At 35.5% G+C, this 24543-nt stretch overlaps 1 protein-coding gene across 4 annotated transcripts in view; it reads right to left on the bottom strand.

Moving 5' to 3' along the window:
* LOC122407504 (laccase-2-like) overlaps nt 1-24543 on the bottom strand; it is a 577870-nt gene that overhangs the window by 314729 nt on the left and 238598 nt on the right. For all 4 annotated transcript variants that reach the window (XM_043413765.1, XM_043413764.1, XM_043413766.1 and 1 more), the window contains exons 4-5: nt 13701-13888; nt 13160-13361 (exon numbers count right to left, since the gene is read on the bottom strand). In XM_043413765.1, coding sequence (XP_043269700.1) covers nt 13160-13361; nt 13701-13888 — 390 coding nt within the window. The remainder of the gene's footprint in view (nt 1-13159; nt 13362-13700; nt 13889-24543) is intronic.

Below are 24543 nucleotides of genomic sequence, written 5' to 3'. Positions count from 1 at the left end.
TATTCACAATATTCGACGTCGATTGGATCGATACAAATTATGTTTAAATATGAGTTAAAAGTACTTGTCCGGCCCATCACTATTCATTCAAATAAAAATCAATCATAAAAAAACGAAACTGTACGGCAGAATCCGATTGAAAATTTATTGAAATGAGATTTATTATTAGTTTAATGTTATTAATAATAGTATAGGTTAGGTATGCCGAATGAAATTCGTTCGCTGGAAGAAGTGAGAAGTAAAAACTACCGTTATTGCAATACAAACTGGGGAGTTATTTTGGAAGCTTCAACATATTTAATGTGCAAAATATTTTTTATTTCTAGATGCACAATAACATCCCTTGTATATTACAGGACAATTCGTTTCCATCCTTATTAAATTAGTGCAATTAAGGGAAAATTACTTGAAGATAAGTCTCTAAATTCCCTCTGCATGAATATTTGTGCTCCATCAGTTCTACAAAAGCCCTGATTTGTATTTGAACAAACAATTTTAATCGAAAGTGATGGGCCGGACAAGTACTTTTAAATAATATTTAATCATAATTTGTATCGATCCAATCGACGTCGAATATTGTGAATAATATCAGAAGCTCCTGAAAGCCTGAAGAGAATCGATTCTCTTCCAAGTCTCTGCCACCATAGAGTAAGAAATGGCTAGCTTGCATGTGATTTTTTTGGATTTAAAAGCTTCTAAGAACAATTCCATAATGTTGAAATTTGGAGTTACTCATAAATTACTTGTCCTTCGATTGATATCATAAATTTTAATGCTGCATGTAATTCAAATGGTAACCGTATGTAATTGATTAGAAAATACTAGGCCTCGAATTGATATAATAAATTTTAATGCTGCACTTAAATTAGATGGAATTTTTTAAATTGATTTAGCTGTTCGAATAAAATAAGAAGAATGAGGCATCGGTTTTCAAAATTATTTCAAGCGTGATGTTTCGGTTTTTTATGTTTTACTTGTTATTTAATGCTTTGGAAATATGTAATGGAAATTGATTCAGCAAGTTTTAAAGTGTTTCTTTTCAAATAGTATTGAAGTTTGTATTACTGCGGTATGGAGCGAATACCTTCAAACTTTGATATTTTTGTTTCGCAGCATGTGTGCCAATCATTTTAATTTTTTACTTCAACCGTAACATGTAATTGCAAAAATTGATCACAAAAGCTTTCATCTTTATTATTTAACTTAATTTTCCTTTTTCTAAATTCCATGCTAAATTTCTGAATTTCTAAATTTATTTCGAAATTATCCTGAAATAAAATTGTTTTCCTCCACAACCAATGCAGGTACCTTAAATGTCTTTGAATTCCGTTGCTCTGTTGAATTAAGTACGCTCAGTTTTTTTTGCTTCTTTCAGTTCTGACATAATAAATGTTTTCGGGTGCCTTTTTCCTGCAACTATCAAACTGTAGATAATTGCATCTCAGCGGCCACTTGCAAACTTTGGAAATATATTTCATCGGGGGCATGTTTTGGATGACACGAAAACGTCTAGAGTCAGAATGCAAAAGCGCCATTTAAAAATGGCCAATTCTGTTGGATTTGTTGTGTCTTGAATTTGATCTGTCTTTCCTCTTTTCCTTTTTTTTTTCTAACGTTATAAGCCGGAAATCATATCTCAGCCCGCAACACGTATTGCTACATGTTGTTGAGTTCCCATTGGACAAAACATATTAGAAGACAAGGGGAAGAATCGCCAAAGTCCAAGAACAGATCTGTGACAAAATATTTCCAGTACAATTTTGACGAAATTTAGGTCTTTTTTCGTGGAAACCAACGTTATAAGCCGAAAATCATATCCCGGCCTCCAACCCGCTTTCGACCGTGCCCTTTGTTTCCTAATTGACAAAATATAAAAGTACGAAGAAAAAAATTGCCAAAGTCCAAGGACAGACCTGTGATGAAACATTTCTAGTAACATTTTGACGCAAAATAGGTCCTTTTTCGTGGAAACTAGCGTTATAAGCCGAAAATCATAAATAATCCATAGAAAATCAAACTAAAATCCTATAGTCAACTGAACATAAATAAGGAACTTTTGAGAAAAAAGACGTGATATAAAACCATAAACTTCCCCTAGGAAAAAAAAGGTTGGGACAAGTACATTGATGGTCCCTCGTTTGCTGATAATTCCAACTTTAAAAAAAAATTTTTTAACAAATTGTGAAAAAAGTCATTTTATAAAAAAAAATACAGAACAATTCGAAAAAAATTTCACAAATCTTGACAAAACATTATGTTTAAAAAAAAAACTATTCTGTATCTATTTTTTCAAGTGTCAAAAGTATCAAATAACAAGTAAAAAATAAAAAACCGAAAAGTCGCGCTTGAAATCATTTTGGAAACCGATGCCTCATTCTTCTTATTTTATTCGAACAGCTAAATCAATTTTTAAAAAATCCATCTAATTTACGTGCAGCATTAAAATTTATTATATCAATTCGAGGCCAAGTATTTTCTGATCAATTGAAAAAGTTATCATTTGAGTTATGTGCAGCACTAAAATTTATGATATTAATCGAAGGACAAGTAATTTATGAGTAACTCCAGATTGTGACATTATTAAATTGTTCTAAGAAGCTTTTAAATCCAAAAAAATCACATGCAAGCTAGTCATTTCTTACTCTATGGTGGCAGAGGATTATAAGAAAATCGATTCTTTTCAGACTTTCAGGAGCTGCTGATATTATTTACAATATTCGACGTCGATTGGATCGATACAAATTATGTTTAAATATGAATTGAAAGTACTTGTCCGGCCCATTACTATTCATTCAAATAAAAATCAATCATAAACAAACGAAATTGTACGGCAGCATCCGATTAAAAATTTATTGAAATCCGATTTATTATTAGTTTAATGTTCAGTTTAAAATTGAACTAATTAATAAATTCTCTTTCGATTCCATCCAAAATCAGCATGATCGGTGGCGTAATTGCTAAGAAAAAACTTTGTACGGGCTCAAGGTTATGCAAAAGTTACCAAACTTTCAAGAATTTATGTGTCTGTATATTATAACTCCATCAAAGGCACTTTGATGCTATCGAGTTTCTGATTGGTTGAATCTGACGACATCTATTTTCAGATGTTATGATTGGTTGTTGAAATTGTTTGTTGATGTTTGGAAATCTGACGACAACTTCAAAACGTAGCACGGCAGCACAGCAGACATTAAAAAAGACATAGCATGGTAACAGCAGTTATTGACTACGTTAACACGGCCCTCTTATTCCGGTTTTGTATATACAGACGGGTATATTTATATATAAAGATAGATATGCATTTTGTATATCTATATTGATATAACTAAACCGGAGTAAGGGGGCTGTGTAAACGTAATCATAATTTCGATCGAAAGGTGAGTGTCGAGATATTAATTGCAATATGGATGGTAAAATTCAGTAAGGTTTATTCCAACATGGATATGATAGAGTATTCCATATTTTTCATATCCAAAACAAGTTACTTATAAAGTTACTTGCATTATCTGATCATTGTGAGGATTTTTACCACGATTGTTAGTTACTTTTAAATAACACGTGGTCATTTACACCATAAGAATCACATGTTTTGATGATCATGACAGATATAGTAGCAGCAACCACTGCTTTTTTTCTCGACAATGTCCGCAAAAAATACGAGAAAAAACATTCACTATCTAATCGGAATTAAATCGAAAAAATGAACTGAAAACAAATTACCGAATATTCCGAATGTTCTGATAACAAATTATCTGAATTGGAAATTAAAAATTTTGATTAAAACAAAATTACAAGACCGTGTATTCAATGTTCTTAACATCACAAAAGGTATTAAAAGAAAATTCTATGGCTATGGAAAAATTTCCTAGAACATTTATGCGTAAAATATATCTTGAGCTCACGTCAGTCGTGAAAGGTTTCATATAAAATTTTCATTTACGATATCTTTAAAAATCAGTCGAGAAGTAGATTTAAACACATGTTTTCATCTAAAATTCGTTTTGAATAGTAATAGTTCGGAAACAGTTGACTTGGACGTTTCCTGTCAGAGGACTTTTTTTTTAGCCAATTCAATTTTCTACAAAAACTCACCCACACAACCCCACGATATGAAATCGGACTGAGAAATACCAATACCAATGAAAGGATGCACATTTTCAATGTTATTTAAATGGGAAAACTATAAGGCCGATGATGAACCTCTAAATATTTTTCAACAGCGTTCTCCTTTCGCGACAATTTTTTTTTTTATGTATAAACTGAAGATTTTTGAGTGAGCACCTGAAAAAAAATGTTGCCCTGAAATGACACACCCTAATATAAAATGAATAAATTACGTTTCCTGTAGGAATTCAGAATTTTGGAAATAAAAAAAATGAGATCATTTCCTAACGTAGCCAAGTACAGTGAATGAATTAAGGTTCCTGTGGAATTCATTCGTGTACACTTTTAGCCCTAATCACTCACTTCTTCAGGAGAATTTTCCAGCAAGCGTCACAGAGCAACAAACGTTTCTAGAATGATTCTGCAATTATTCAGAGATCATCATCTGCTTTATGCTAGCTCAGGTTATAAACTTGATACATTTTACACAATACGATACAAGAACCTTTTATGAAGAAAAGCACAAATACGCGTACAAGTGTATGCATTGTATCTATACGATGTACTGCACAAATTCATTGTCAACATAACACATAAACTTGGCGTGCAATGTTGTTTTTTTATGATTGATTTTCATTTGAATGGAAAGTGATGGGCCGGACAAGTTCTTCTAACACATATTTAAATATAATTTGTATCGATCCAATCGACATCGAAATTTGTAAATAATACCACAAGATCCTGAAGGTCTGAGAAGAATTGATTTTCTTATAAGTCTCTGCCGCCATTTAGCTTTCATGGGATTTTTTTGGATTTAAAAGGTTCTTAGAACAATTTAATAATGTCAAAATCTGGAGTCACTAATAAAATGCTTGTCCACTGATGGATATCATAAAAGGGACCATCAATGCACTTGTCCCAACCTCTTTTCCCTAAGTATATAAATTAGATCAAAATCGGAGATGCCATTTTGCTCTGCAAAATGGCATTTCTTTTATTAAAATCGGATTGTAAGTTTTTATTATACGAAAAAAATCTGAATATTCGGGGGTGGTTCACCCCTTTGCAGTAAGGGTGCATAAGAAGTTGGACATGTCATATAGGTTATTTGACATGCAGAACATTTTGCAATGGGTTTTGTTTCGATAGGTTGAGTGCTTCCATATGAAACACTCTACCAGATGCCAAACATGCCCAACTTTGGGAGTTGATTTCACCCCTTAAAAAAAACTTTCGGCCGATAAAAAAGAATACGTATTTCTTATTTTTTGATAAGCTACATTCTATGAAAAGAATACTAAAATTGGAAGGGGCCAGTGCTCAAAACAAAATTTGACATTTTAAGGGTGTTTTACCCCCTTAATTTTTTTGATCTGAGGAAAACCCGAAAACACGTCGATTTTATTTTTTTTTGCTCTGCAAAATGGCATTTGCTTTATTAAAATCAGATAGTAAATTTTTGTAAAACGAAAAAATTCTGAATATTCGGGGTGGTTCACCCCTTTGCCGTAAGGGTGCATAAGAAGTTGGACATGTCATATGGGTTATTTGACAAGCCGAACATTTTGCAATTGGTTTCGTTTCGATCTGTTGAGTGCTTCTATATGAAACACTCTACTAGACGCAAAACATGCCGAACTGTGAGGGTTGATTTCACCCCTTAAAATTTTTCGTATAATAAAAACTTACAATCCGATTTTAATAAAAGAAATGCCATTTTGCAGAGCAAAAAAAAATAAAATGGACGTGTTTTTTGGTTTTCCTCGGATCAAAAAAATTCAGAGGGTAAACCAGTCCTAAAATCTTGAATTTCACTTTGGGCATCGAAATGTTGACATTCAATTCATATGGTTCCTTTATCATTGCGTATCGACTTATATGTTGAATAATATTTATTTCACATATTCATTGGCTGACATCATAATCGTATAGAGAATCGAATACTTTGACATGCTTTACGTGAGAAGTGTTACTTTTCGTTCTATTTTATTTTTTTGCTCTGCAAAATGGCGTTTGTTTTATTAAAATCGGATTGTAAGTTTTTGTTATACGAAAAAATTCTGAACATTCGGGGGTGGTTCACCCCTTTGCCGTAAGGGTGCATAAGAAGATGGACATGTAATATGGGTTATTTGACATGCCAAACGTTTTGCAATTGGTTTCGTTCCGATCGGTTGAGTGCTTCTGTATGAAACACTCTACCAGACGCAAAACACGCCGAACTTTGAGGGTTGATTTCACCCCTTGAAAATAACTTGCGGCCGATAAAAAAAAATACGTGTCTCTTATTTTTGGATGGACTATAACATAGAAGAAAATTATCAAAATCGGAGGCGGACACTAAAGTACCTTGTCAGTACCTAGAACCGGACCCATCATTTCTACGTATTTTGGCCCGCTGAATTCGAATCCGGGGTCAGATTGGCCAATAAATATACAAAATTTTTAGTAAATTCCAAAAAACCGCAAAAATGGCGGAAAATTGCTGTTAATAACATGATAAAAGTTGTCTTCGACCTTGACCCTCTCGGACCGTATGTTGCTTCTACGCAACACTATTTCCATCAAGCAAGGTTAGATTGCACCATAAATACTTCTAAATCAAGAGATAAACTGCTGTATATACTCGAATAGGAGCATATACAGGGTGTCCCATTTTAATCTTACACCTGACTTTTCTCGGAAAATATTGCTCGTATCAAATATTGTGTGGAACAAAACTTTTAGGGGTTGAAGGGGGACGTTTGATAAAATATGGTTTGTGGATCCAAAATTCAAAATGGCGGCGTTAAAATGGCCAACATGTTTTTTTCGAATGGAAACGTAACTTTTTTTCATCACCAAAAAATTTTTCAGCGCAAAACCAACAACTTTGGTTGGAAAAATTTTTTGATTAAGTTGATATTTTTTAAGTGAGAACATCATTTTCAACTATTTTAGAGGTATCCAGGATGCACCGCGAAGAGATCTTTAACGTACCAAGTGCAAGTGCGTTTGCGTGTGCGTCTGCATATGCGTACATACGTGGAGGTGTATGTGTGTGTGTTTTTTATTTTCATTTTATTTTTCAACTTTTTTTAAAAAGAGGGGCATGCAATGCCTTTATGCCCTGTGACGATTTTTTTATTTTGACTAAAGAAGATGAACGAAAATTAAGAGATGACACAAATGTCCTCCCGTCCGTTTCGTTCGATGCTTCGGCCACGCAACGATTCCGCAAAGATTTCTGTGGGACCTCGTTAAGAGAAAAAGAATATTTGATTTATTTGTCGATTTAATTATTCCATGTAAATCGGGAGAGTCGAATCCGAATTAGGAGGAAGGCCAATCGTCGTTGACAATGTATTTCGAGCAGGACTCATGCGTTTGGCCGTCTTCCCATGAGAAATGGAACAAGGGAAAGATTCGAAGAAGGACGAAAACATCTAACGTCGGCATACTTCGAGCAGGGCTCGTACGCATCAACACAATTACACCACACCGACACACACACAAACAGGGTGGTCACTGTAGAACGTTCCCGAAGGTCCGAGAAATTCGAAATTTCCAACGATCGAGAAGTGATCTACATCGATATTGCGCAGGGGAGTCCCGTTAAAAGGGGCGTCAGACCCTATAAAGTTGGAGGATTTTTATCCCGTAATTAAAAATGTGACTCGAAACAATTACTCTTTTGTCGTTGCTCATATTGTAATCATCGATATTCTTGGGCCAGGGGTTATTTTTTTTTGTAACATCGAGAGATAAATAAATGTTCCCGCGAAAATTCAGGGCCCCGTCTAAGGCCCGTTAGAGAGAATAGATGCGACGCACCTGTTACTGGACAGTGGAAAATTGGGGAAAGAGGGGCGATAACGCGCTATGTAACGAGGATCGATATCCTCAGATTTTCGGGGAGTATCGAGCGGACCAGACGTGCGATCTTGGGGAATCAGTCACACACGCCGTAAGTCCAACCTTTCGTTACTCGTTTCGGTCGGTGGACTCTTATTCGAATCGAATTTTCCCGTGGGATAATTGATATCATTTCATCACATTTTATTTTGTGATTTTGCCCGTTCTAGTAATTTGAAGTCTCGAGTAAACGTGTCACGGCGGCGGTTCTACCCCGTATAAAGTCGGCTTTCATTTTCCCTGTAACCCGCGTTCTGATAACTCGGGATAGAAAAGTAAAGTTGGATAAATTCTTAGTTGCGTAGCCATACTCGGAAATCTCAAAATTTAGTGTAATAATAGTTCGAGAAAAGTCGTGGGAAAGAGTCGGGAAGAAGCGTAGAAGTGTGAGTGAGAAGGAATGAGTGGATCGGGATTGCGAACGCGTGTGACAGGTAATAGCTCGGCTGAGTAACCGAATATCGGGGGCTCAGTAATTTCATTCGTCCCGTAATTATTTGTCATTGAATTTTCCGTCTTAAATAATTGTCTGACCACGAGTAGATCCGTGACAGAAAAGAACGAGCTCGGCATAATTTATAGTGAGTGTAGGATCCCGATCGATTGTGTGTGAAGATTGTAGTGCGAGTTCGCGACTTTTTCTCCCGTCTTTATTTTGCGGTCCTCCCGGTAAATTCTCATCGAGATTTGATTATTGTAATTTTGAAAAGTGATTGTTAAATAATAATTAAGATATCATCCATTTAACAATTTTTGGTTTTGCCAGTTATTCTCCCGTTCACCCCGCCCATTCCGCTGCAAGCCAAGCCGGCAAATCATCATTTCCCTCCGATCATACTATGTCACTTCGGTGGCTGGCGCCCACGAGAATAAGAACTGTTCTCGAAAACATAAAATAGTATGAGCGGAAGAATTTGATTTTGTGGCACTTGAAAAATCGGTCACAGCCCATAGGTACGAGCTCACAAGGATTAGGTCTCTGCGGTTCGTCACTACCGCAGTATTTTCGGACTCCAAACCCTCCTTGTGAGTGTACTCTGATCACTCCCTAGAGATGTTCAAAGATCCCTCCATTCATGTTTAAACATGCCTGAACTCTTCTCTCAAAATCATCAACTGTGCGTAGGAGAACATCTCTCGGGATCGCACGGCAGGCAGCTCTTATCCGCTCCTTCATGTTCTCTCGTGTTGTTGGAGCTTGACGGTAGACAGCGTCTTTTAAGTACCCCCACAAAGAGAAATCAGGAGACGTAAGATCTGGTGACCTTGGAGGCCAATTTACAGGACCGTCTCGACCAATCCACCGTTGACCAAATGTTGTATCCAGATGATTTCGAACAACATGAGCCCAGTGAGCGGGTGCACCGTCTTGCTGAAACCACATCTGTTGACGTGTTTCCAAATCCAGATCTTCTAGCAAAAGAGGCAGTTCATTTTGTAGAAAATCAAGGTAACGGACAGAGTTCACATTTCCCTCGAAAAAATGGGGGTTTATTAATTGCCCGTTCACAATACCACACCATACGTTCAAACTCCATCGATGCTGGTTATCGATCTGTCTCAACCAATGTGGATTCTGATCAGGCCAATACCGAAAGTTCCATCGGTTCACTTGACCACGGTTGTTGAAAGTGGATTCATCACTGAACATAACGTATCGAAAAAAGTCCCTGGATCGCTCGATTTGTCTCAACGCCCACCGACAAAACGCCACCCTTCGCAACGGATCTGGATTAGGAGTGTCTTGGTGGAATTGTAGTCGGTACGGGTGAAGTTTCGCATCTCTCAATACACGGTGCACTGTCGATTTGGGAAACCCCAGTCGTTCCGAGATCACTTTGGCACTCAAATGAGGATCAATTGCTATCATGGCTAAAATAGCCATGTTTCGGGCTTCACGCAATCCACCAAAATTATTGACGTTTGGGAAATGTCGACGGTGGCGGATCATCCGACCTGCCCTCGCTCGCTGCTCAAGGGTTCGGATTGTCTGCCGTGATGGGTGACGACGATCAGGATATTCACGTCGATACAAATTTTCAGCTCGGAAGTAATTGCCCCGACACCTCCCTAAAATAAGGAGCATATCAACGATTTCGTTGGGACTGAAATCAGCCATTGTTGCTAATTTTCAGAATTTTCCTCTAATTTAAGAACTTTTAAAAATTTCGAGAATCAAGAATTTTTCTCTGATTTCAGAACCTTTACAAATGTTTGATTTCGTCTCTTGCTAATGGCTGCGGAGTCAGAAGATAAACGTTTCAATTAATTTTTCATCCGTGGGCGATCACAATGACTTCTAAAATAAAAAATTCTTCTCTGATTTACAACTCAAAAGTAGGCGTAAGTCTCGCTTACGTGAACTTATCTTTAAGCGTAAGCCTCGCTTGCGTGTACTTATCTTTAAGCGTAAGCCTCGCTTACGATTAAAGGTAAATTCACTTTGTAAGAGATTAAAGAAAACATCATTGGTAGTACTGACGTAGTCTGACTTTGCGTAGTTCTCTTACTTTAGAGTTTTGAATCAGAGAAGAATTTTTTATTTTAGAAGTCATTGTGATCACCCACGGATGAAAAATTGATTGAAACGTTTATCTTCTGACTCCGCAGCCATTAGCAAGAGACGAAATCAAACATTTGTAAAGGTTCTGAAATCAGAGAAAAATTCTTTATTCTCGAAAATTTTAAAAGTTCTTAAATTAGAGGAAAATTCTGAAAATTAGCAACAATGGCTGATTTCAGTCCCAACGAAATCGTTGATATGCTCCTTACACGCAAACGCACTTGCACTTGGTACGTTAAAGATCTCTTCGCGGTACATCCTGGATACCTCTAAAATAGTTGAAAATGATGTTCTTACTTGAAAAATATGAACTTAATCAAAAAAATTTTTCAACAAAAGTTTTTGGTTTTGCGCTGAAAAATTTTCTGGTGATAAAAAAAAGTTATGTTTCCATTCGAAAAAAACATGTCGGCCATTCTAACGCCGCTATTTTGAATTTTGGATCCACAAACCAATTTTTATCATACGTCCCCCTTCAACCCCTAAAAGTTTTGTTCCACACAATATTTGATCCGAGCAATATTTTCCGAGAAAAGTCAGGTGTAAGATTAAAATGGGACACCCTCTATGTTTCTGTTGTGGAGTGGAACGGATTTGAGACTTCTTTTTGACGAATCAATGAAGAGTCTCTACTGGTCGTTTTTGCATATGTTCGGTTTGAATTATCTTTGAATTTATTTTTGCTGGTTTCTGCACTGGGAACATTGGCATATACAATTTTACTTCTGGAATTTTTCATGAAACCAGTAATGTCGGTCATACAAAAATAGCAAATCTCTTGACCTATCGGTGCAGACCGTATCATAGGTTTTGTGAATTGCAGGGACTCTTGCTTTCTGGACTTATTCCATTGTGTCAACATTGTCTTACACCGACCATAAACTGTATGTGGTATTCAGTTCGCATTCCAGTCTACTATTATAATACCGATGTAAACTTCATACAAGGATTTTTAATCATGCCTGCGATTCAAGTTTTTTATATAATTTTCCCCAGTTTCTAGTTTATTGTATACTGAATATACAAATCTTTTTTTTGTGTACAGTTTAAGATGAATCATGCATGTATAAAACATTCAAAAAATTATCTTTTGACGTTTTTTTTTGCTATTTTTTTGTTATTTTTAACGATCTTCGACCGAAGTATGTATGATCGAGACTACTAGCTACTGGATTCGGATTGAGCTGCTCGAAATTCGTAAAAATTAATTTTAGTCGGTTTTTTCCATGAAAGAAATATTTCGGAGATGTACGAGTTAAATAGATGCCCAGTTTCGGTTTCAGCGAATCAAAATACAAAAAGAGCGTACTCGATATAGATCAATAAAACCTTTCCTTTACCCATGCTCCCGATTTTGATCCATTTTTAGCGATTATTGCAGTTTACTCAAAAATTTTCGGGTATATCAGCCAATCGAACTGCAGATTCAAATTTAGCACATCAAATTTCATAAAAAACACCCCCGATTAAAGTCGCAGACAACTTTTATCATGCTGTTAACAGCGATTTTCCGCCATTTTTGCGGTTTTTTGGAATTTACTTAAAATTTTGGAGGTATATTGGCCAATCTGACCCCGGATTCGGATTCAGCTCGCCAAAATACGTAGAGACTGATGGGTCCGGTTCTAGGTATTGAGCACTTTTTTCAAAAAACCGCTATTTTTTCGGTTTTGTGAAATGTACTCAAAATTTTGGGGATGTATCAACCAATCTGACCTCAGATTCAGATTCAGCGCATCAATCTACATAAAAAAAAAACCCCGGGTAAGATCAAAGACAACTGTTATCATGTTTTTATCTGCAATTTTCCGCCATTTTTGCGGTTTTTGGAATTTACTAAAAATTTGGGTGGTATATTTGCCTACCTGACCCCGGATTCGAATTCAGCGGGCCAAAATACGTAGAAACAGATGGGTCCGGTTCTAGGTACTGAGCAGTTTTTTTTGTGTGCCAGTGTTATTATATGACGGATTCAAAACTAAATTGATCACAAAACGAAAAAAATGACAAACTTCAGTGGAAAACAGTGCATTCAAAATCTGGAGGCTATTTCACGCGTGATGGCAATAGCGGTATTCGAGTACTTTTGGTCAAAATCTAGTAATTTTAAAGCTACATTGCTTGGCCTTCAACCCTTCGGAGGACGCATGTGGTTGGAATACTAACCAATACCAATATTATTAATGGGCGCATCGTAGGGTTTCTAGACTGAGATGGCTTCCAAGGTTTATTTCGCCATCGCAAAGGCTTTAAACAACATTTAAAGGAAGCTTCTTCATTATTCTACGAATTAAATTCATCTATAACTATATCCTATCATCTATTTACTTAAGCATGAAACACATTTACACTGCAACCCCTAAACGCGTAAACTCTCAAAACGTAAGTTCCCCACTATAAGCTGAATATCGATCGACATAGGTGGTAGTGGAAGAACGGCCAGGGCCCTCACGGCATTGTTACCAGCAACGTCTCCTGCGCGGTACCCGCTTTTGAGCAGTTTGCGCAATATTCTATATTTATAAGTACCATGTGGACGTGGTCGCTCTGACGTTTTTAGAGGTCGTAGAGTACCTTTTGCTAAACAAAACTTCATACCTAAAAACCGCCGATATTGCCCAGATTCAAAAGCAACATCTTGTGAGTAATCGTAAAAGTTTATGGGCATATATAATCGAACATCGGGCTCCGCCTTGATAATATTCGAATCTATAGGTCGGGCATTTCTCAGGTTACTAACACATAACGTATGTGGAGAAGAATTCGCGTCATTGCATTGAACGTTCAACTGATTGAGAACCTGAAACCGAAGAGAAAAAATTTATGAATTTATAAAAAGTCATGTCATGAATAGTCTTATTAAATCAAAAAGAAAAAAATAGTATATTGAACGCCTAGGGAGGGAAAGTAAACTACTTCAAACCGCGGGCAGAATTGTCACCCGAGCCGATAGCGAGGTTCTGCCCGCGGTTTGAGGTGATCTAATTTCATTCCCGTGGAGTGTATACTATTTTTCACTACACATGCACCGAAAATTCAACCTTCCGATTTCGAAAAGTTGAACTTTCGGCGCATGTGTGGTGAAAACTTAGTTATTTTTCGCATAGTTCAATGCATTCATGAGTCTCTCCAGACTTACAAGTCCAAACTTAATACCCTTCTCGTATGTTGGTCGCTTGTTCGATTTAGTATGCTTGGTAGTAGAAATATAACGGAGAATTCCGAGTTGTTGAATTTCTCTGTCCGCGCACTCACCGAGCCCGCGAGCTTGGATCCAGTAATTACGAGATTTCTTATCCGTGGTGATAATGAAGTCGTATCGTTCAGCTGTAAAAACATAAATAAATTGATGAAAATTGTTAAAATCAAAGGAAGCTCTATTAAACTAGCTCATTGCAGGAAATCAATTTTCAACTTAATTTTTTAAATAGTTATGTGAATTTCTGACAAAGTAACAAAGCTATCGAACCCAGTCGGAAAAAAATCGTTTTTTTGGGGAGACTTCTGAAAAGCTGGTAAACTGCCGATTTGTTTCAAATTTTATACAGACTTTCTGGCTACTTTCAGTTCAGTTTGCCTACTTTTTCGAAAATCAAGGGAAGACATTTTTTTTAGCATAGACGGCTCCGATTAGTTACCATTGATGATATTTTGTCGGGGCCGGCTAATAGTTTCCATAAAAACCATGTGTTATGGGGTTTTGAAGGTGTTGAAAAAATATGACGAAATAGGGTATATTTGAATATTTTAGAGTTCACAACAGGACAGGTGCACGCGCCACACACGCTCGCACGCACGCATGCACGCACATACGCACGCATGCACAGGCACACGCACCCCGGTCTGTTTGTTTTCCGACGAAAGCTATGGTCTTGTAGAATTAAAATAAGGTAATAATGTCGAACGACGAAGTTTGTTTTGATTTCCGCACTCACACGCTCATAGCAATTTTACCTCACATGAATATTTTCAAAAGAATTGAAGTAACAGAAACTGATATCAGTCTTCGTTCTGTCGTGAAAAATATTACACGTAGCTTGAAAATGAATTGCGTTCATTGCTCATACGGATTACGTCAATTTCACCAATTGTGCGGGGACGGCGAACGGATCGATACATATTATTAATTGGTTGCCTAATATGTGTCCTTTAATTTTCTACTATTTCTTCATGCTGATTGTGGTAACGTGATTCAAGTGGTTTCCGACTATGATCATCAATCGCACATTTTGTATATCAGATTCTCAAAACAGTTTCTGGTGTTGATATAAGTGTAGTTATACTTTTTCCACCTGGTCTGTCGAGTAATAAATTTTGAAACGTGTTCCAAAAAGTCTTTGGATACTTTTTTTGCTGATAATATGAAAAGTTAAATTTTCGGAATGCGGTAGGCAAACACAAATTTTGACAACAATACTTATGAAATAACGTGTATGTTGAGTATTCCCATTCTGCAAACTGTAAATGTGGAATTATTGGTGAAAACATTCATTACGATAAGTCTACAGTTGCTCAGTTTTGGATGCGATTGAGTATAATGCCTGCCAACATCATGGAAACCTACAGAATTTCTGAATGTTATGTGTGCTATGTCATTTTAATGTAACATCATGACTTCTAACACCCTTTCACTATAATACTATATAGATTTGGATCATTGAAATACAGCAAAAATCTGCAAACTATAAAATTTATATACTTTGGCATTCATTTTACTTTTTGACTCTCACTGTGACATAAATATGAAGTGAAAAGTTCATTAGAAAAGTCTTCAGTTGCTCATTTATGGATGGATTTGAAATTTCTGTGGATAAATATATGTGCTAAGTATTACCTCCTATCTTTGATTATAGTAATATGTAATGGAACTTGATTCAGCAAGTTATAAACCGTTTCTTTTCAAATAGTATTGAAGTTTGTATTACTGCGGTATGGAGCGAATACCTTCAAACTTTGATATTTTTGTGTCGCAGCATGTGTGCCAATCATTTAAATTTTTTACTCCAACCGTAACATGTAATTTCAAAAATTGATCACAAAAGTTTTCATCTTTACTATTTAACTTAATTTTCCTTTTTCTAAATTCCATGCTAAATTTGTGAATTTCTAAATTTGTTTCTAAATTATCCTAAAATGAAATTGTTTTCCTCCACAACCAATGCAGGTACCTTAAACGTTTTTGATTTCCGTTGCTCTTTTGAATTAAGTAGGCTCAGTTTTTTCTGTTTCTTTGAGTTCTGACAATAAATGTTTCCAGGTGCCTTTTTTCTGCAACTATCAAGCTTTAGATAATTGGATATCAGCGGCCACTTGCAAACTTTGGAAATATATTTCATCGGGGGCATGCTTTGGATGACACGAAAACGTCTAGATTCAGAATGCAAAAGCGACATTTAAAGATGGCCAATTCTGTTGGATTTGTTGTGTCTTGAATTTGATCTATCTTTTCTCTTTTCCTTTCTTTTCACTAACGTTATAAGCTGGAAATCATATCTCAGCCCGCATCTCTTGTATTCCTGATTGACAAAACATATTAGAGTACAAGGAAAAAAATCGCCAAAGTCCAAGAACAGACCTGTGGCGAAATATTTCCAGTTCCATTTTTACGAAAAATAGGTCTTTTTTCGTGGAAACCTACGCTATAAGCCGAAAATCATATCCCGGCCTCCAACCCGTTTGCGGCCATGCTCTTGAGTTCCTAATTGACAAAACATATTAGAGTACAAGGGAAAAAATCGACAAAGTCCGAGGATAGACCTGTGACGAAATATGTCCAGTACAATTTTGACGAAAAATAGGTCTTTTTTTCGTAAAAACCAACGTTATAAGCCGAAAATCATATCCTGGCCTCCAACCCGCTTTCGACCGTGCTCTTTGGTTCCTAATTGACAAAATACATTACAGTACGAAGAAAAAAATTGCCAAAGTCGAAGGACAGACCTGTGACGAAATATTTTCATTACAATTTGGACGAAAAATCAAGAGACTCGGTAGAGTCTCGGGACAAGTACATTGACAGCCCTGTCGTCTGCTGGCCCGAGGCTCTCGCCGAGACTATACTTTCTCTGAATAAAACGATTCGCGGTGGTGGGGGTAAAATTGGCATGTGATTTTCTTTAATTGCGAAGCTCATTAGTTATGTACGGCTTTGAAAATTGAACTTTAAGCTAATTAAGAAGTTCTCTGTCGAATGAGCCCAAAATCAGCATTCTCGGTGGCGTATTTGCTGAGAAAAAACTTTGCACGGGCTCAAGATTATGCAAAAGTTACTGACACATCACGAGTTCGACGTATACGTATACGCGTTTTGACGTAGTTAGTGGTAGTAGAGTTGTGCCTCTACGCATTCTGATTGGCTCAACGATGTCGGCTCCTCCAGCTGCTAGGCCGACCGCGAGTGGGGCTCAAGAGTTAGAAGGTCTAAAATAGCGAACAGGCATTCTGTATATCTATATATGCGTTATACAGAATGCCTGTTCGCCATTTTAGGCCTTCTAACTTTTATGTCTTACCTCGATCGCGCTCAGACTCCGTGAATATTATATATATATATAAATCATGTGTCAGTTTTCGATCATCGTATAAACAAACGGAGTTTTGACATTATGGAATGCGTGTGGGATAAATAAAGAAAACTTTCGTCATCTAACGAAGTGCATAGTACTAAAACCTGTGAAATGCTAAACTAAACCGGTATAAAAGCCAGTCGCGTAAATGTAGTCTGTGATCCGACGTGTGTAAAAAAGAATAAAATAAAAAAATACGCGGTGCATGTCGACGAAACTTTTTAAGATTTCATTAATTCGTTTGACTGAAAATAAGTTTAACTTATATATGATTTGTAAATAGGTTATACGATATCAATACATCGATACGCACATCCGAAACCACCCGAGACTTGTTTTCATACTGAACGTCATTTTGACAGGTGAGGTTATGATCCCCAAAGTGCTGTTGTGTGCGGACTCTAATTAATAAATGAAAATGGTTAGTGAAAAGTGGTTAATATTTATTTTGTTAAAACTTGTGGTATACTAAACTGGTATAAAAGCGGCCGCGTAAATGTAGACTGTGATCTGTGTTTGCAAATAAAAAATATAAAAAATGCGCGATGCATATGTCAATGAAACTTTTCAAGATTTCATTATTTCATTCGATTGGAAATAAATGTCAACTAAGATAATCTTTCAATTAAACCAGAGTGCGCGGAATATTGTTCAGTGTAAATATATCGTCAGTTGCGTGATTCTATATCATGTGTAATTATGTAGGTTATATATACGAGTTCCTTTTGATAGCTGTGTGGTAACGAACCGGCCGGGGTTTGACGTTACGAAGTGCGGGACATATGTAACAAACGTTCGCATAGTTAATGAATAATATAAATAAGGCAAATCAGTTTATCAAAAATAGATCTGGAAGTTGTAAGAAAAAATGTTCGTCAACTTATAACGTCAAATTTTCTTTTTGCGATCTGAAATATTATGGTTGATAATTAATAAAACAAGAACACACGGAACTGTTAGTATATATAATGTGAGAAACTCCAATCGAATAAATGTTTTCTAATTTATTTTTTGTGTCATCATTATTTTTGAATATTTCCATATTTTGCGTCCTATTGAGTCTGGTTCTGCTATTTCCGATCCTTGTTTTAACTTCATCGGTTTGCAGCGGATCGATACATATTATTAATTGGTTGCCTAATATGTGTCCTTTAATTTTCTACCATTTCTTCATGCTGATTGTGGTAAGCTGATTTAAGTGGTTTCCGACAATGATCATTATTCGCACATTTTGTATATCAGATTCTCAAAACAGTTTCTGGTGTTGATATAAGTGTAGTTATACTTTTTCCATCTGGCCTGTCGAGTAATAAATTTTGAAATTTGTTCTAAAAAGTCTTTGGATGCTTTTTTTGCTGATAATATGAAAAGTTAAATCTTCAGAATGCGGTAGGCAAACACAAATTTTGACAACAATACTTGTATTGAATGAAATAACGTGTATGTTGAGTATTCCTATTCTGCAAACTGCAAATGTGGAATTATTGGTGAAAACATTCATTACGATAAGTCTACAGTTGCTCAGTTTTGGATGCGATTGAGTATAATGCCTGCCCACATCATGGGAACCTACAGAATTTCTGAATGTTATGTGCGCTATGTCATTTTAATGTAACATCATGACTTCTAACACCCTTTCACTATAATACTATATATTTGGATCACTGAAATACAGCAAAAATCTGCAAACTATAAAATTTATATACTGTGCCATTCATTTTACTTTTTGACTCTCACCGTAACATAAATATGAAGTGAAAAATTCATTAGAAAAGTCTTCAGTTGCTCATTTATGGATGGATTTGAAATTGCTGTCTTCCAAACTAATTGCGCAGATACATTGAACCTAGGGAAAAAAAAGGTTGGGACAAGTACATTGATGGTCCCTCGTTTGCTGATAATTCCACCCATATAAAAAACTTTAAACAAATTTTTTTTTTAATTGTAAAAAAAAATTATTTCATAAAAAAAAAATACAGAACAATTCGAAAAAAATTTTACAAATCTGGAAAAAACGTTATGTTAAAAAAAAACTAATCTGCATCTATTTTTTAAAGTGTCAAAAGAATCAAATACCAAGTAAAAAATAATAAACCGAAAAATCGCGCTTGAAATCATTTTGGAAAGCGATGCCTCATTCTTCTTATGAGATTCGAACAGCTAAATCAACTGAAAAAAATTCCATCTAATTTACGTGCGGCATTAAAATTTATTATATTAATTCGAGGCCAAGTATTTTCTAATGAATTGAAAAAAGTTACCATTTGAATTACGTGCAGCACTAAAATTTATGATATCAATCGGTGGACAAGTATTTTATTAGTAACTCCAAATTTTGACATTATTGAATTGTTCTAAGAAGCTTTCAAATCCAAAAGAATCACATGCAAGCTAGTCATTTCTTACTCTATGGTGACAGAGACTTATAAGAAAATCGATTCTTCTCAGACTTTCAGGATCCTCTGGTATTATTCACAAAATTCGACGTCGATTGGATCGATACAAATTATGTTTAAATATGTGTTAAAAGTACTTGTCCGGCCCATCACTATTCATTCAATAAAGAATCAATCATAAAAAAACGAAATGGCACGGCAGAATCTCGTTAAAAGTTTGTTGAAATGCGATTCATTATTAATTTTATGTTTTTAATAATAGTATAGGTTAGTTCTTATTCCGAATGGAACTCGTTCGCTGGAAGAATAAGTGGGAAGTAAAAATTGCCCGCATCGAATGTAAACTGCAGAGTTATTTTGGAAGCTTGAACATATACATTATGTACAATTTTTTTCATTTATCGATGCACAATAATATCCCTTCTATATTGCGGAATAATTTTTTTCCGTTTTTTATTAAATTAGTGCAATTAAGTAAAAATTACTTGAAGATAATTCTTTCAATTCCCTCTGCATGAATGCTTGTGATCCATCAGTTCTAGACAAGCTCTGACTATTATTTGGATAAACAATTTAAACGGAAAGTGATGGGCCGGACAAGTACTTTTAACACATATTTAAACATAATTTGTATCGATCCAATCGACGTCGAATTTTGTGAATAATACCAGAGGATCCTGAAAGTCTGAGAAGAATCGATTTTCTTATAAGTCTCTGCCACCATAGAGTAAGAAATGACTAGCTTGCAAGTGATTCTTTTGGATTTGAAAGCTTCTTAGAACAATTCAATAATGTCAAAATTTGGAGTTACTAATAAAATACTTGTCCACCGATTGATATCATAAATTTTAGTGCTGCACGTAATTCAAATGGTAACTTTTTTCAATTCATTAGAAAATACTTGGCCTCGAATTAATATAATAAATTTTAATGCCGCACGGAAATTAGATGGAATTTTTTTCAGTTGATTTAGCTGTTCGAATCTCATAAGAAGAATGAGGCATCGCTTTCCAAAATGATTTCAAGCGCGATTTTTCGGTTTATTATTTTTTACTTGGTATTTGATTCTTTTGACACTTTAAAAAATAGATGCAGATTAGTTTTTTTTTAACATAACGTTTTTTCAAGATTTGTAAAATTTTTTTCGAATTGTTCTGTATTTTTTTTTATGAAATAATTTTTTTTTACAATTAAAAAAAAAATTTGTTTAAAGTTTTTTTTTATGGGTGGAATTATCAGCAAACGAGGGACCATCAATGTACTTGTCCCAACCTTTTTTTTCCCTAGGGGAAGTTTATGGTTTGATATCATGTCTTTTTTCTCAAAAGATCCTTATTTATGTTCAGATGACTATAAGATTTTAGTTTAAATATCTATGAATTGTTTATAATTTTCGGCGTATAACGTTGGTTTTCACGAAAAAAGATCTATTTTTCGTCGACATTATACTGAAAATATTTCGATAGAGGTTTATTCTTGGACTTTGGTGATTTTTCTCCTTGTCTTCTAATATGTTTCGTCCATTGGGAACTCAAGAGCATGGAGCAATGCGTGTTGCGGGCCGAGATATGATTTTCGGCTGATAACGTTAGGAAAAATAAAGGAAAAGAGGAAAGATAGATCAAATTCAAGACACAACAAATCCAACGGAATTGGCCCTTTTTAAATGTTGCTTTTGCATTCTGAATCTAGACATTTTCGTGTCATTCAAAACGTGTCCCCGATGAAATATATTTCCAAAGTTTGCAAGTGACCGCTGAGATCCAATTATCTACAGTTTGATAGTTGCTGAAAAAAGGCACCCGGAAACATTTATTATGTCAGAATTCAAAGAAGCAAAAAAAACTGAGCGTACTTAATTCAACAGGAGCAACGGAATTCAAAGACGTTTAAGGTATCTGCATTGGTTTTGGAGAAAAACAATTTCAGGAGAATTCAGGAATGAATTTAAAAGTTTAAAAACTCAGAATAAAATAGAAAACGGAAAATTTAGGAATTTAGAAAAGCTGAAGACGTTTGTGATGAATTTTTGAGATTACATGTTACGGTTGGAGTAAAAAATATAAATGATTGGCACACATGCTGCGACACAAAAATATGAAAGTTTGGAGGTATTCGCTTCATACCGCAGTAATACAAACTTCAATAGTATTTAAAAAGAAATACTTTAAAACTTGCTATACCAAGTTCTATTACTCATTCTCATAATCAAAGATAGGGGGTGATACTTAACACACATATTTATGCACAGAAATTTCAGAGTGCGCAGGTATCTGCTGCGATTCAATATATCTGCGCAATAAATTTTGAAGACAGCAATTTAAAATCTATCGATAAATGAGCAACTGAAGACTTCTGCGATGAGTTTTTTACTTCATATATATGTTACAGTTAGTTTTAAAAAGTAAAATGAGTGGCACAGTATATGAATTTTATAATTCGCAGATTTTTGCTGTATTTCAATAATCCAAATCTATAGTATTATAGAGAAAAGTTGGCAAAAGTCATGATGTTACGTTGAAATGACATAGCGAACATTGTATTCAGAAATTCTGTATGTTCTCATGGATGTTACCAGGCAATATATTTGATCGCATCCAAAACGGAGCAACTGTAGACTTAGTGTAATGAATCTTTTCACTAATTATTCCACATTTGTAGTTTGCAAAGTGGGAATACTCAACATACATGTCATTTCATAAGTATTGTTGTCAAAATTTGTGTTTGCCTACTGCATTCCAAAGATTCGACTTTTCATATGATCAGCAAACAAAGCATCCAAAGACTTTTTGGAATAAGTTTCAAAATTTGTTACTCGACAGACCAGGTGAAAAAAGAATAACTACACTTATATCAAGACCAGAAACTGTTTTGAGAATCTGATGTACAAAATGTGAGATTGATGATCATAGCTGGAAACCTCTTGAATCACGTTACTACAATCAGCATGAAGAAATAGTAGAAAATCATAGGACACATATTAAGCAATTAATTAATGATATGTATCGATCCGCTGCAAACCGATGGAGTGAAAACAAGGATCGGAGAGGGCAGAGCCAAACTGAATATGAAGCAAAATATGGGAAACATGAGAAATAAATTAGAAAACATTTATTCAATTAAAGTTTACAACATCATTCTAACAGTTCTGTGTGTTTTTGTTGTATTTATTCATATATATAATCTGACGCCTTCATATATATAACCTAGCCTACTGACGATATATTTACACTGGACAATATTTCTCGCACTCTGTTTTAATTGAAAGATTATTTTAGTTAACGCTTATTTCCAGTCGAACAAAATCATGAAATCTTGAAGTTTTCGTTGACATATGCATCGCGCATTTTTTATATCCTTTTTCGCACACATATCACAGACTACATTTACGCGGCCGCTTTGATACTGGTTTAGTATATCACAAAATTTAACGAAATAAATAGTAATATGCACTTCGTTAGATGACGAAAATTATTTTTAGTTATCCCGCACGCACTTCGTAACATCATAACCCCAAACGTCAACATGACGTGAAACTTCGGCTGGTGACTTTCGAGCTCTCGGCATGTGACGTCAGTCCGCGACACCGCCGCGAAGTTAGACCGAGGGACATGAGGCCTTTGATGGTATTATATACAGACATGTCAAATTTCTAAATGTGTTAGTAACTTTTGCATAATCTTGAGCCTGGGCAAAGTTTTTTCTCAGCAATTACGCTACTGATCGTGTTGGTTTCGGGCTCATTCGAAAGATATTTTGAAATTTAGTCTCCAAACTAATTTTCGCTTAACAAAACATCTCTTGAGCTCCGCAATGCCAGAAAATGACATGCCAGTTTTACCCCCACCACCGCGAATCGTTTTATTCAGAGAAAAGATAGTCTCGGCGAGAGCCTCAGGCCAGCAGACGACAGGGCTGTCAATGTACTTGTCCCGAGACTCTACCGAGTCTCTTGATCGCAGCAGATACCTGCGAACTTTGAAATTTCTGTGGATAAGTATATGTGCTAGTATCACCCCCTATCTTTGATTATAGTAATATGGAATGGAACTTTGTTCAGCAAGTTTTAAAGTGTTTCTTTTCAAATAGTATTGAAGTTTGTATTACTGCGGTATGGAGCGAATACCTTCAATCTTTGATATTTTTGTGACGCAGCATGTGTGCCAATCATTTTAATTTTTTACTCAAACCGTAACATGTAATTTCAAAAATTCATCGCAAAAGTTTTCAGCTTTACTATTTAACTTCATTTTCCTTTTTCTAAATTCCATGCTAAATTTCTTAATTTCTAAATTTATTTCTAAATTATCCTGAAATGAAATTGTTTTCCTCCACAACCAATGCAGGTACCTTAAACGTCTTTGATTTCCGTTTCTCTGTAGAATTAAGTACGCTCTGTTTTTTTGCTTCTTCGAGTTCTGACACAATAAATGTTTTCGGGTGCCTTTTTTCTGCAACTATCAAACTGTAGATAATTGGATCTCAGCGGCCACTTGCAAACTTTGGAAGTATATTTCATCGGGGGCATGTTTTGGATGACACGAAAACGTCTAGATTCAGAATGCAAAAGCGACATTTAAAAATGGCCAATTCTGTTGGAATTGTTGTGTCTTGAATTTGATCTGTCTTTCCTCTTTTCCTTTCTTTTTTCTAATGTTATAAGCCGGAAATCACATCTCAGCCCGCAACACGCATTGCTACATGCTCTTGAGTTCCCAATGGACAAAACATATTAGGGTACAAGGAAAAAAATTGCCAAAGTACAAGGACAGACCTGTGACGAAATATTTTCAGTACTATTTTGACGAAAAATAGGTCTTTTTTCGTGAAAACCAACGTTATAAGACGAAAATCATAAATAATCCATAGAAATTCAAACTAAAATCCTATAGTCAACTGAAAATAAATAAGGAACTTTTGAGAAAAAAGACGTGATATCAAACCATAAACTTCCCCTAGGAAAAAAAAGGTTGGGACAAGTACATTGATGGTCCCTCGTTTGCTGATAATTCCATCCATA

This window comes from Venturia canescens, chromosome 3 (assembly GCF_019457755.1).
Source record: "Venturia canescens isolate UGA chromosome 3, ASM1945775v1, whole genome shotgun sequence".
NCBI classification, from domain to species: domain Eukaryota; kingdom Metazoa; phylum Arthropoda; class Insecta; order Hymenoptera; family Ichneumonidae; genus Venturia; species Venturia canescens.
The sequence above is the reverse complement of the archived record's forward strand: the minus strand, read 5'-3'. Positions and strand labels throughout refer to the sequence as shown.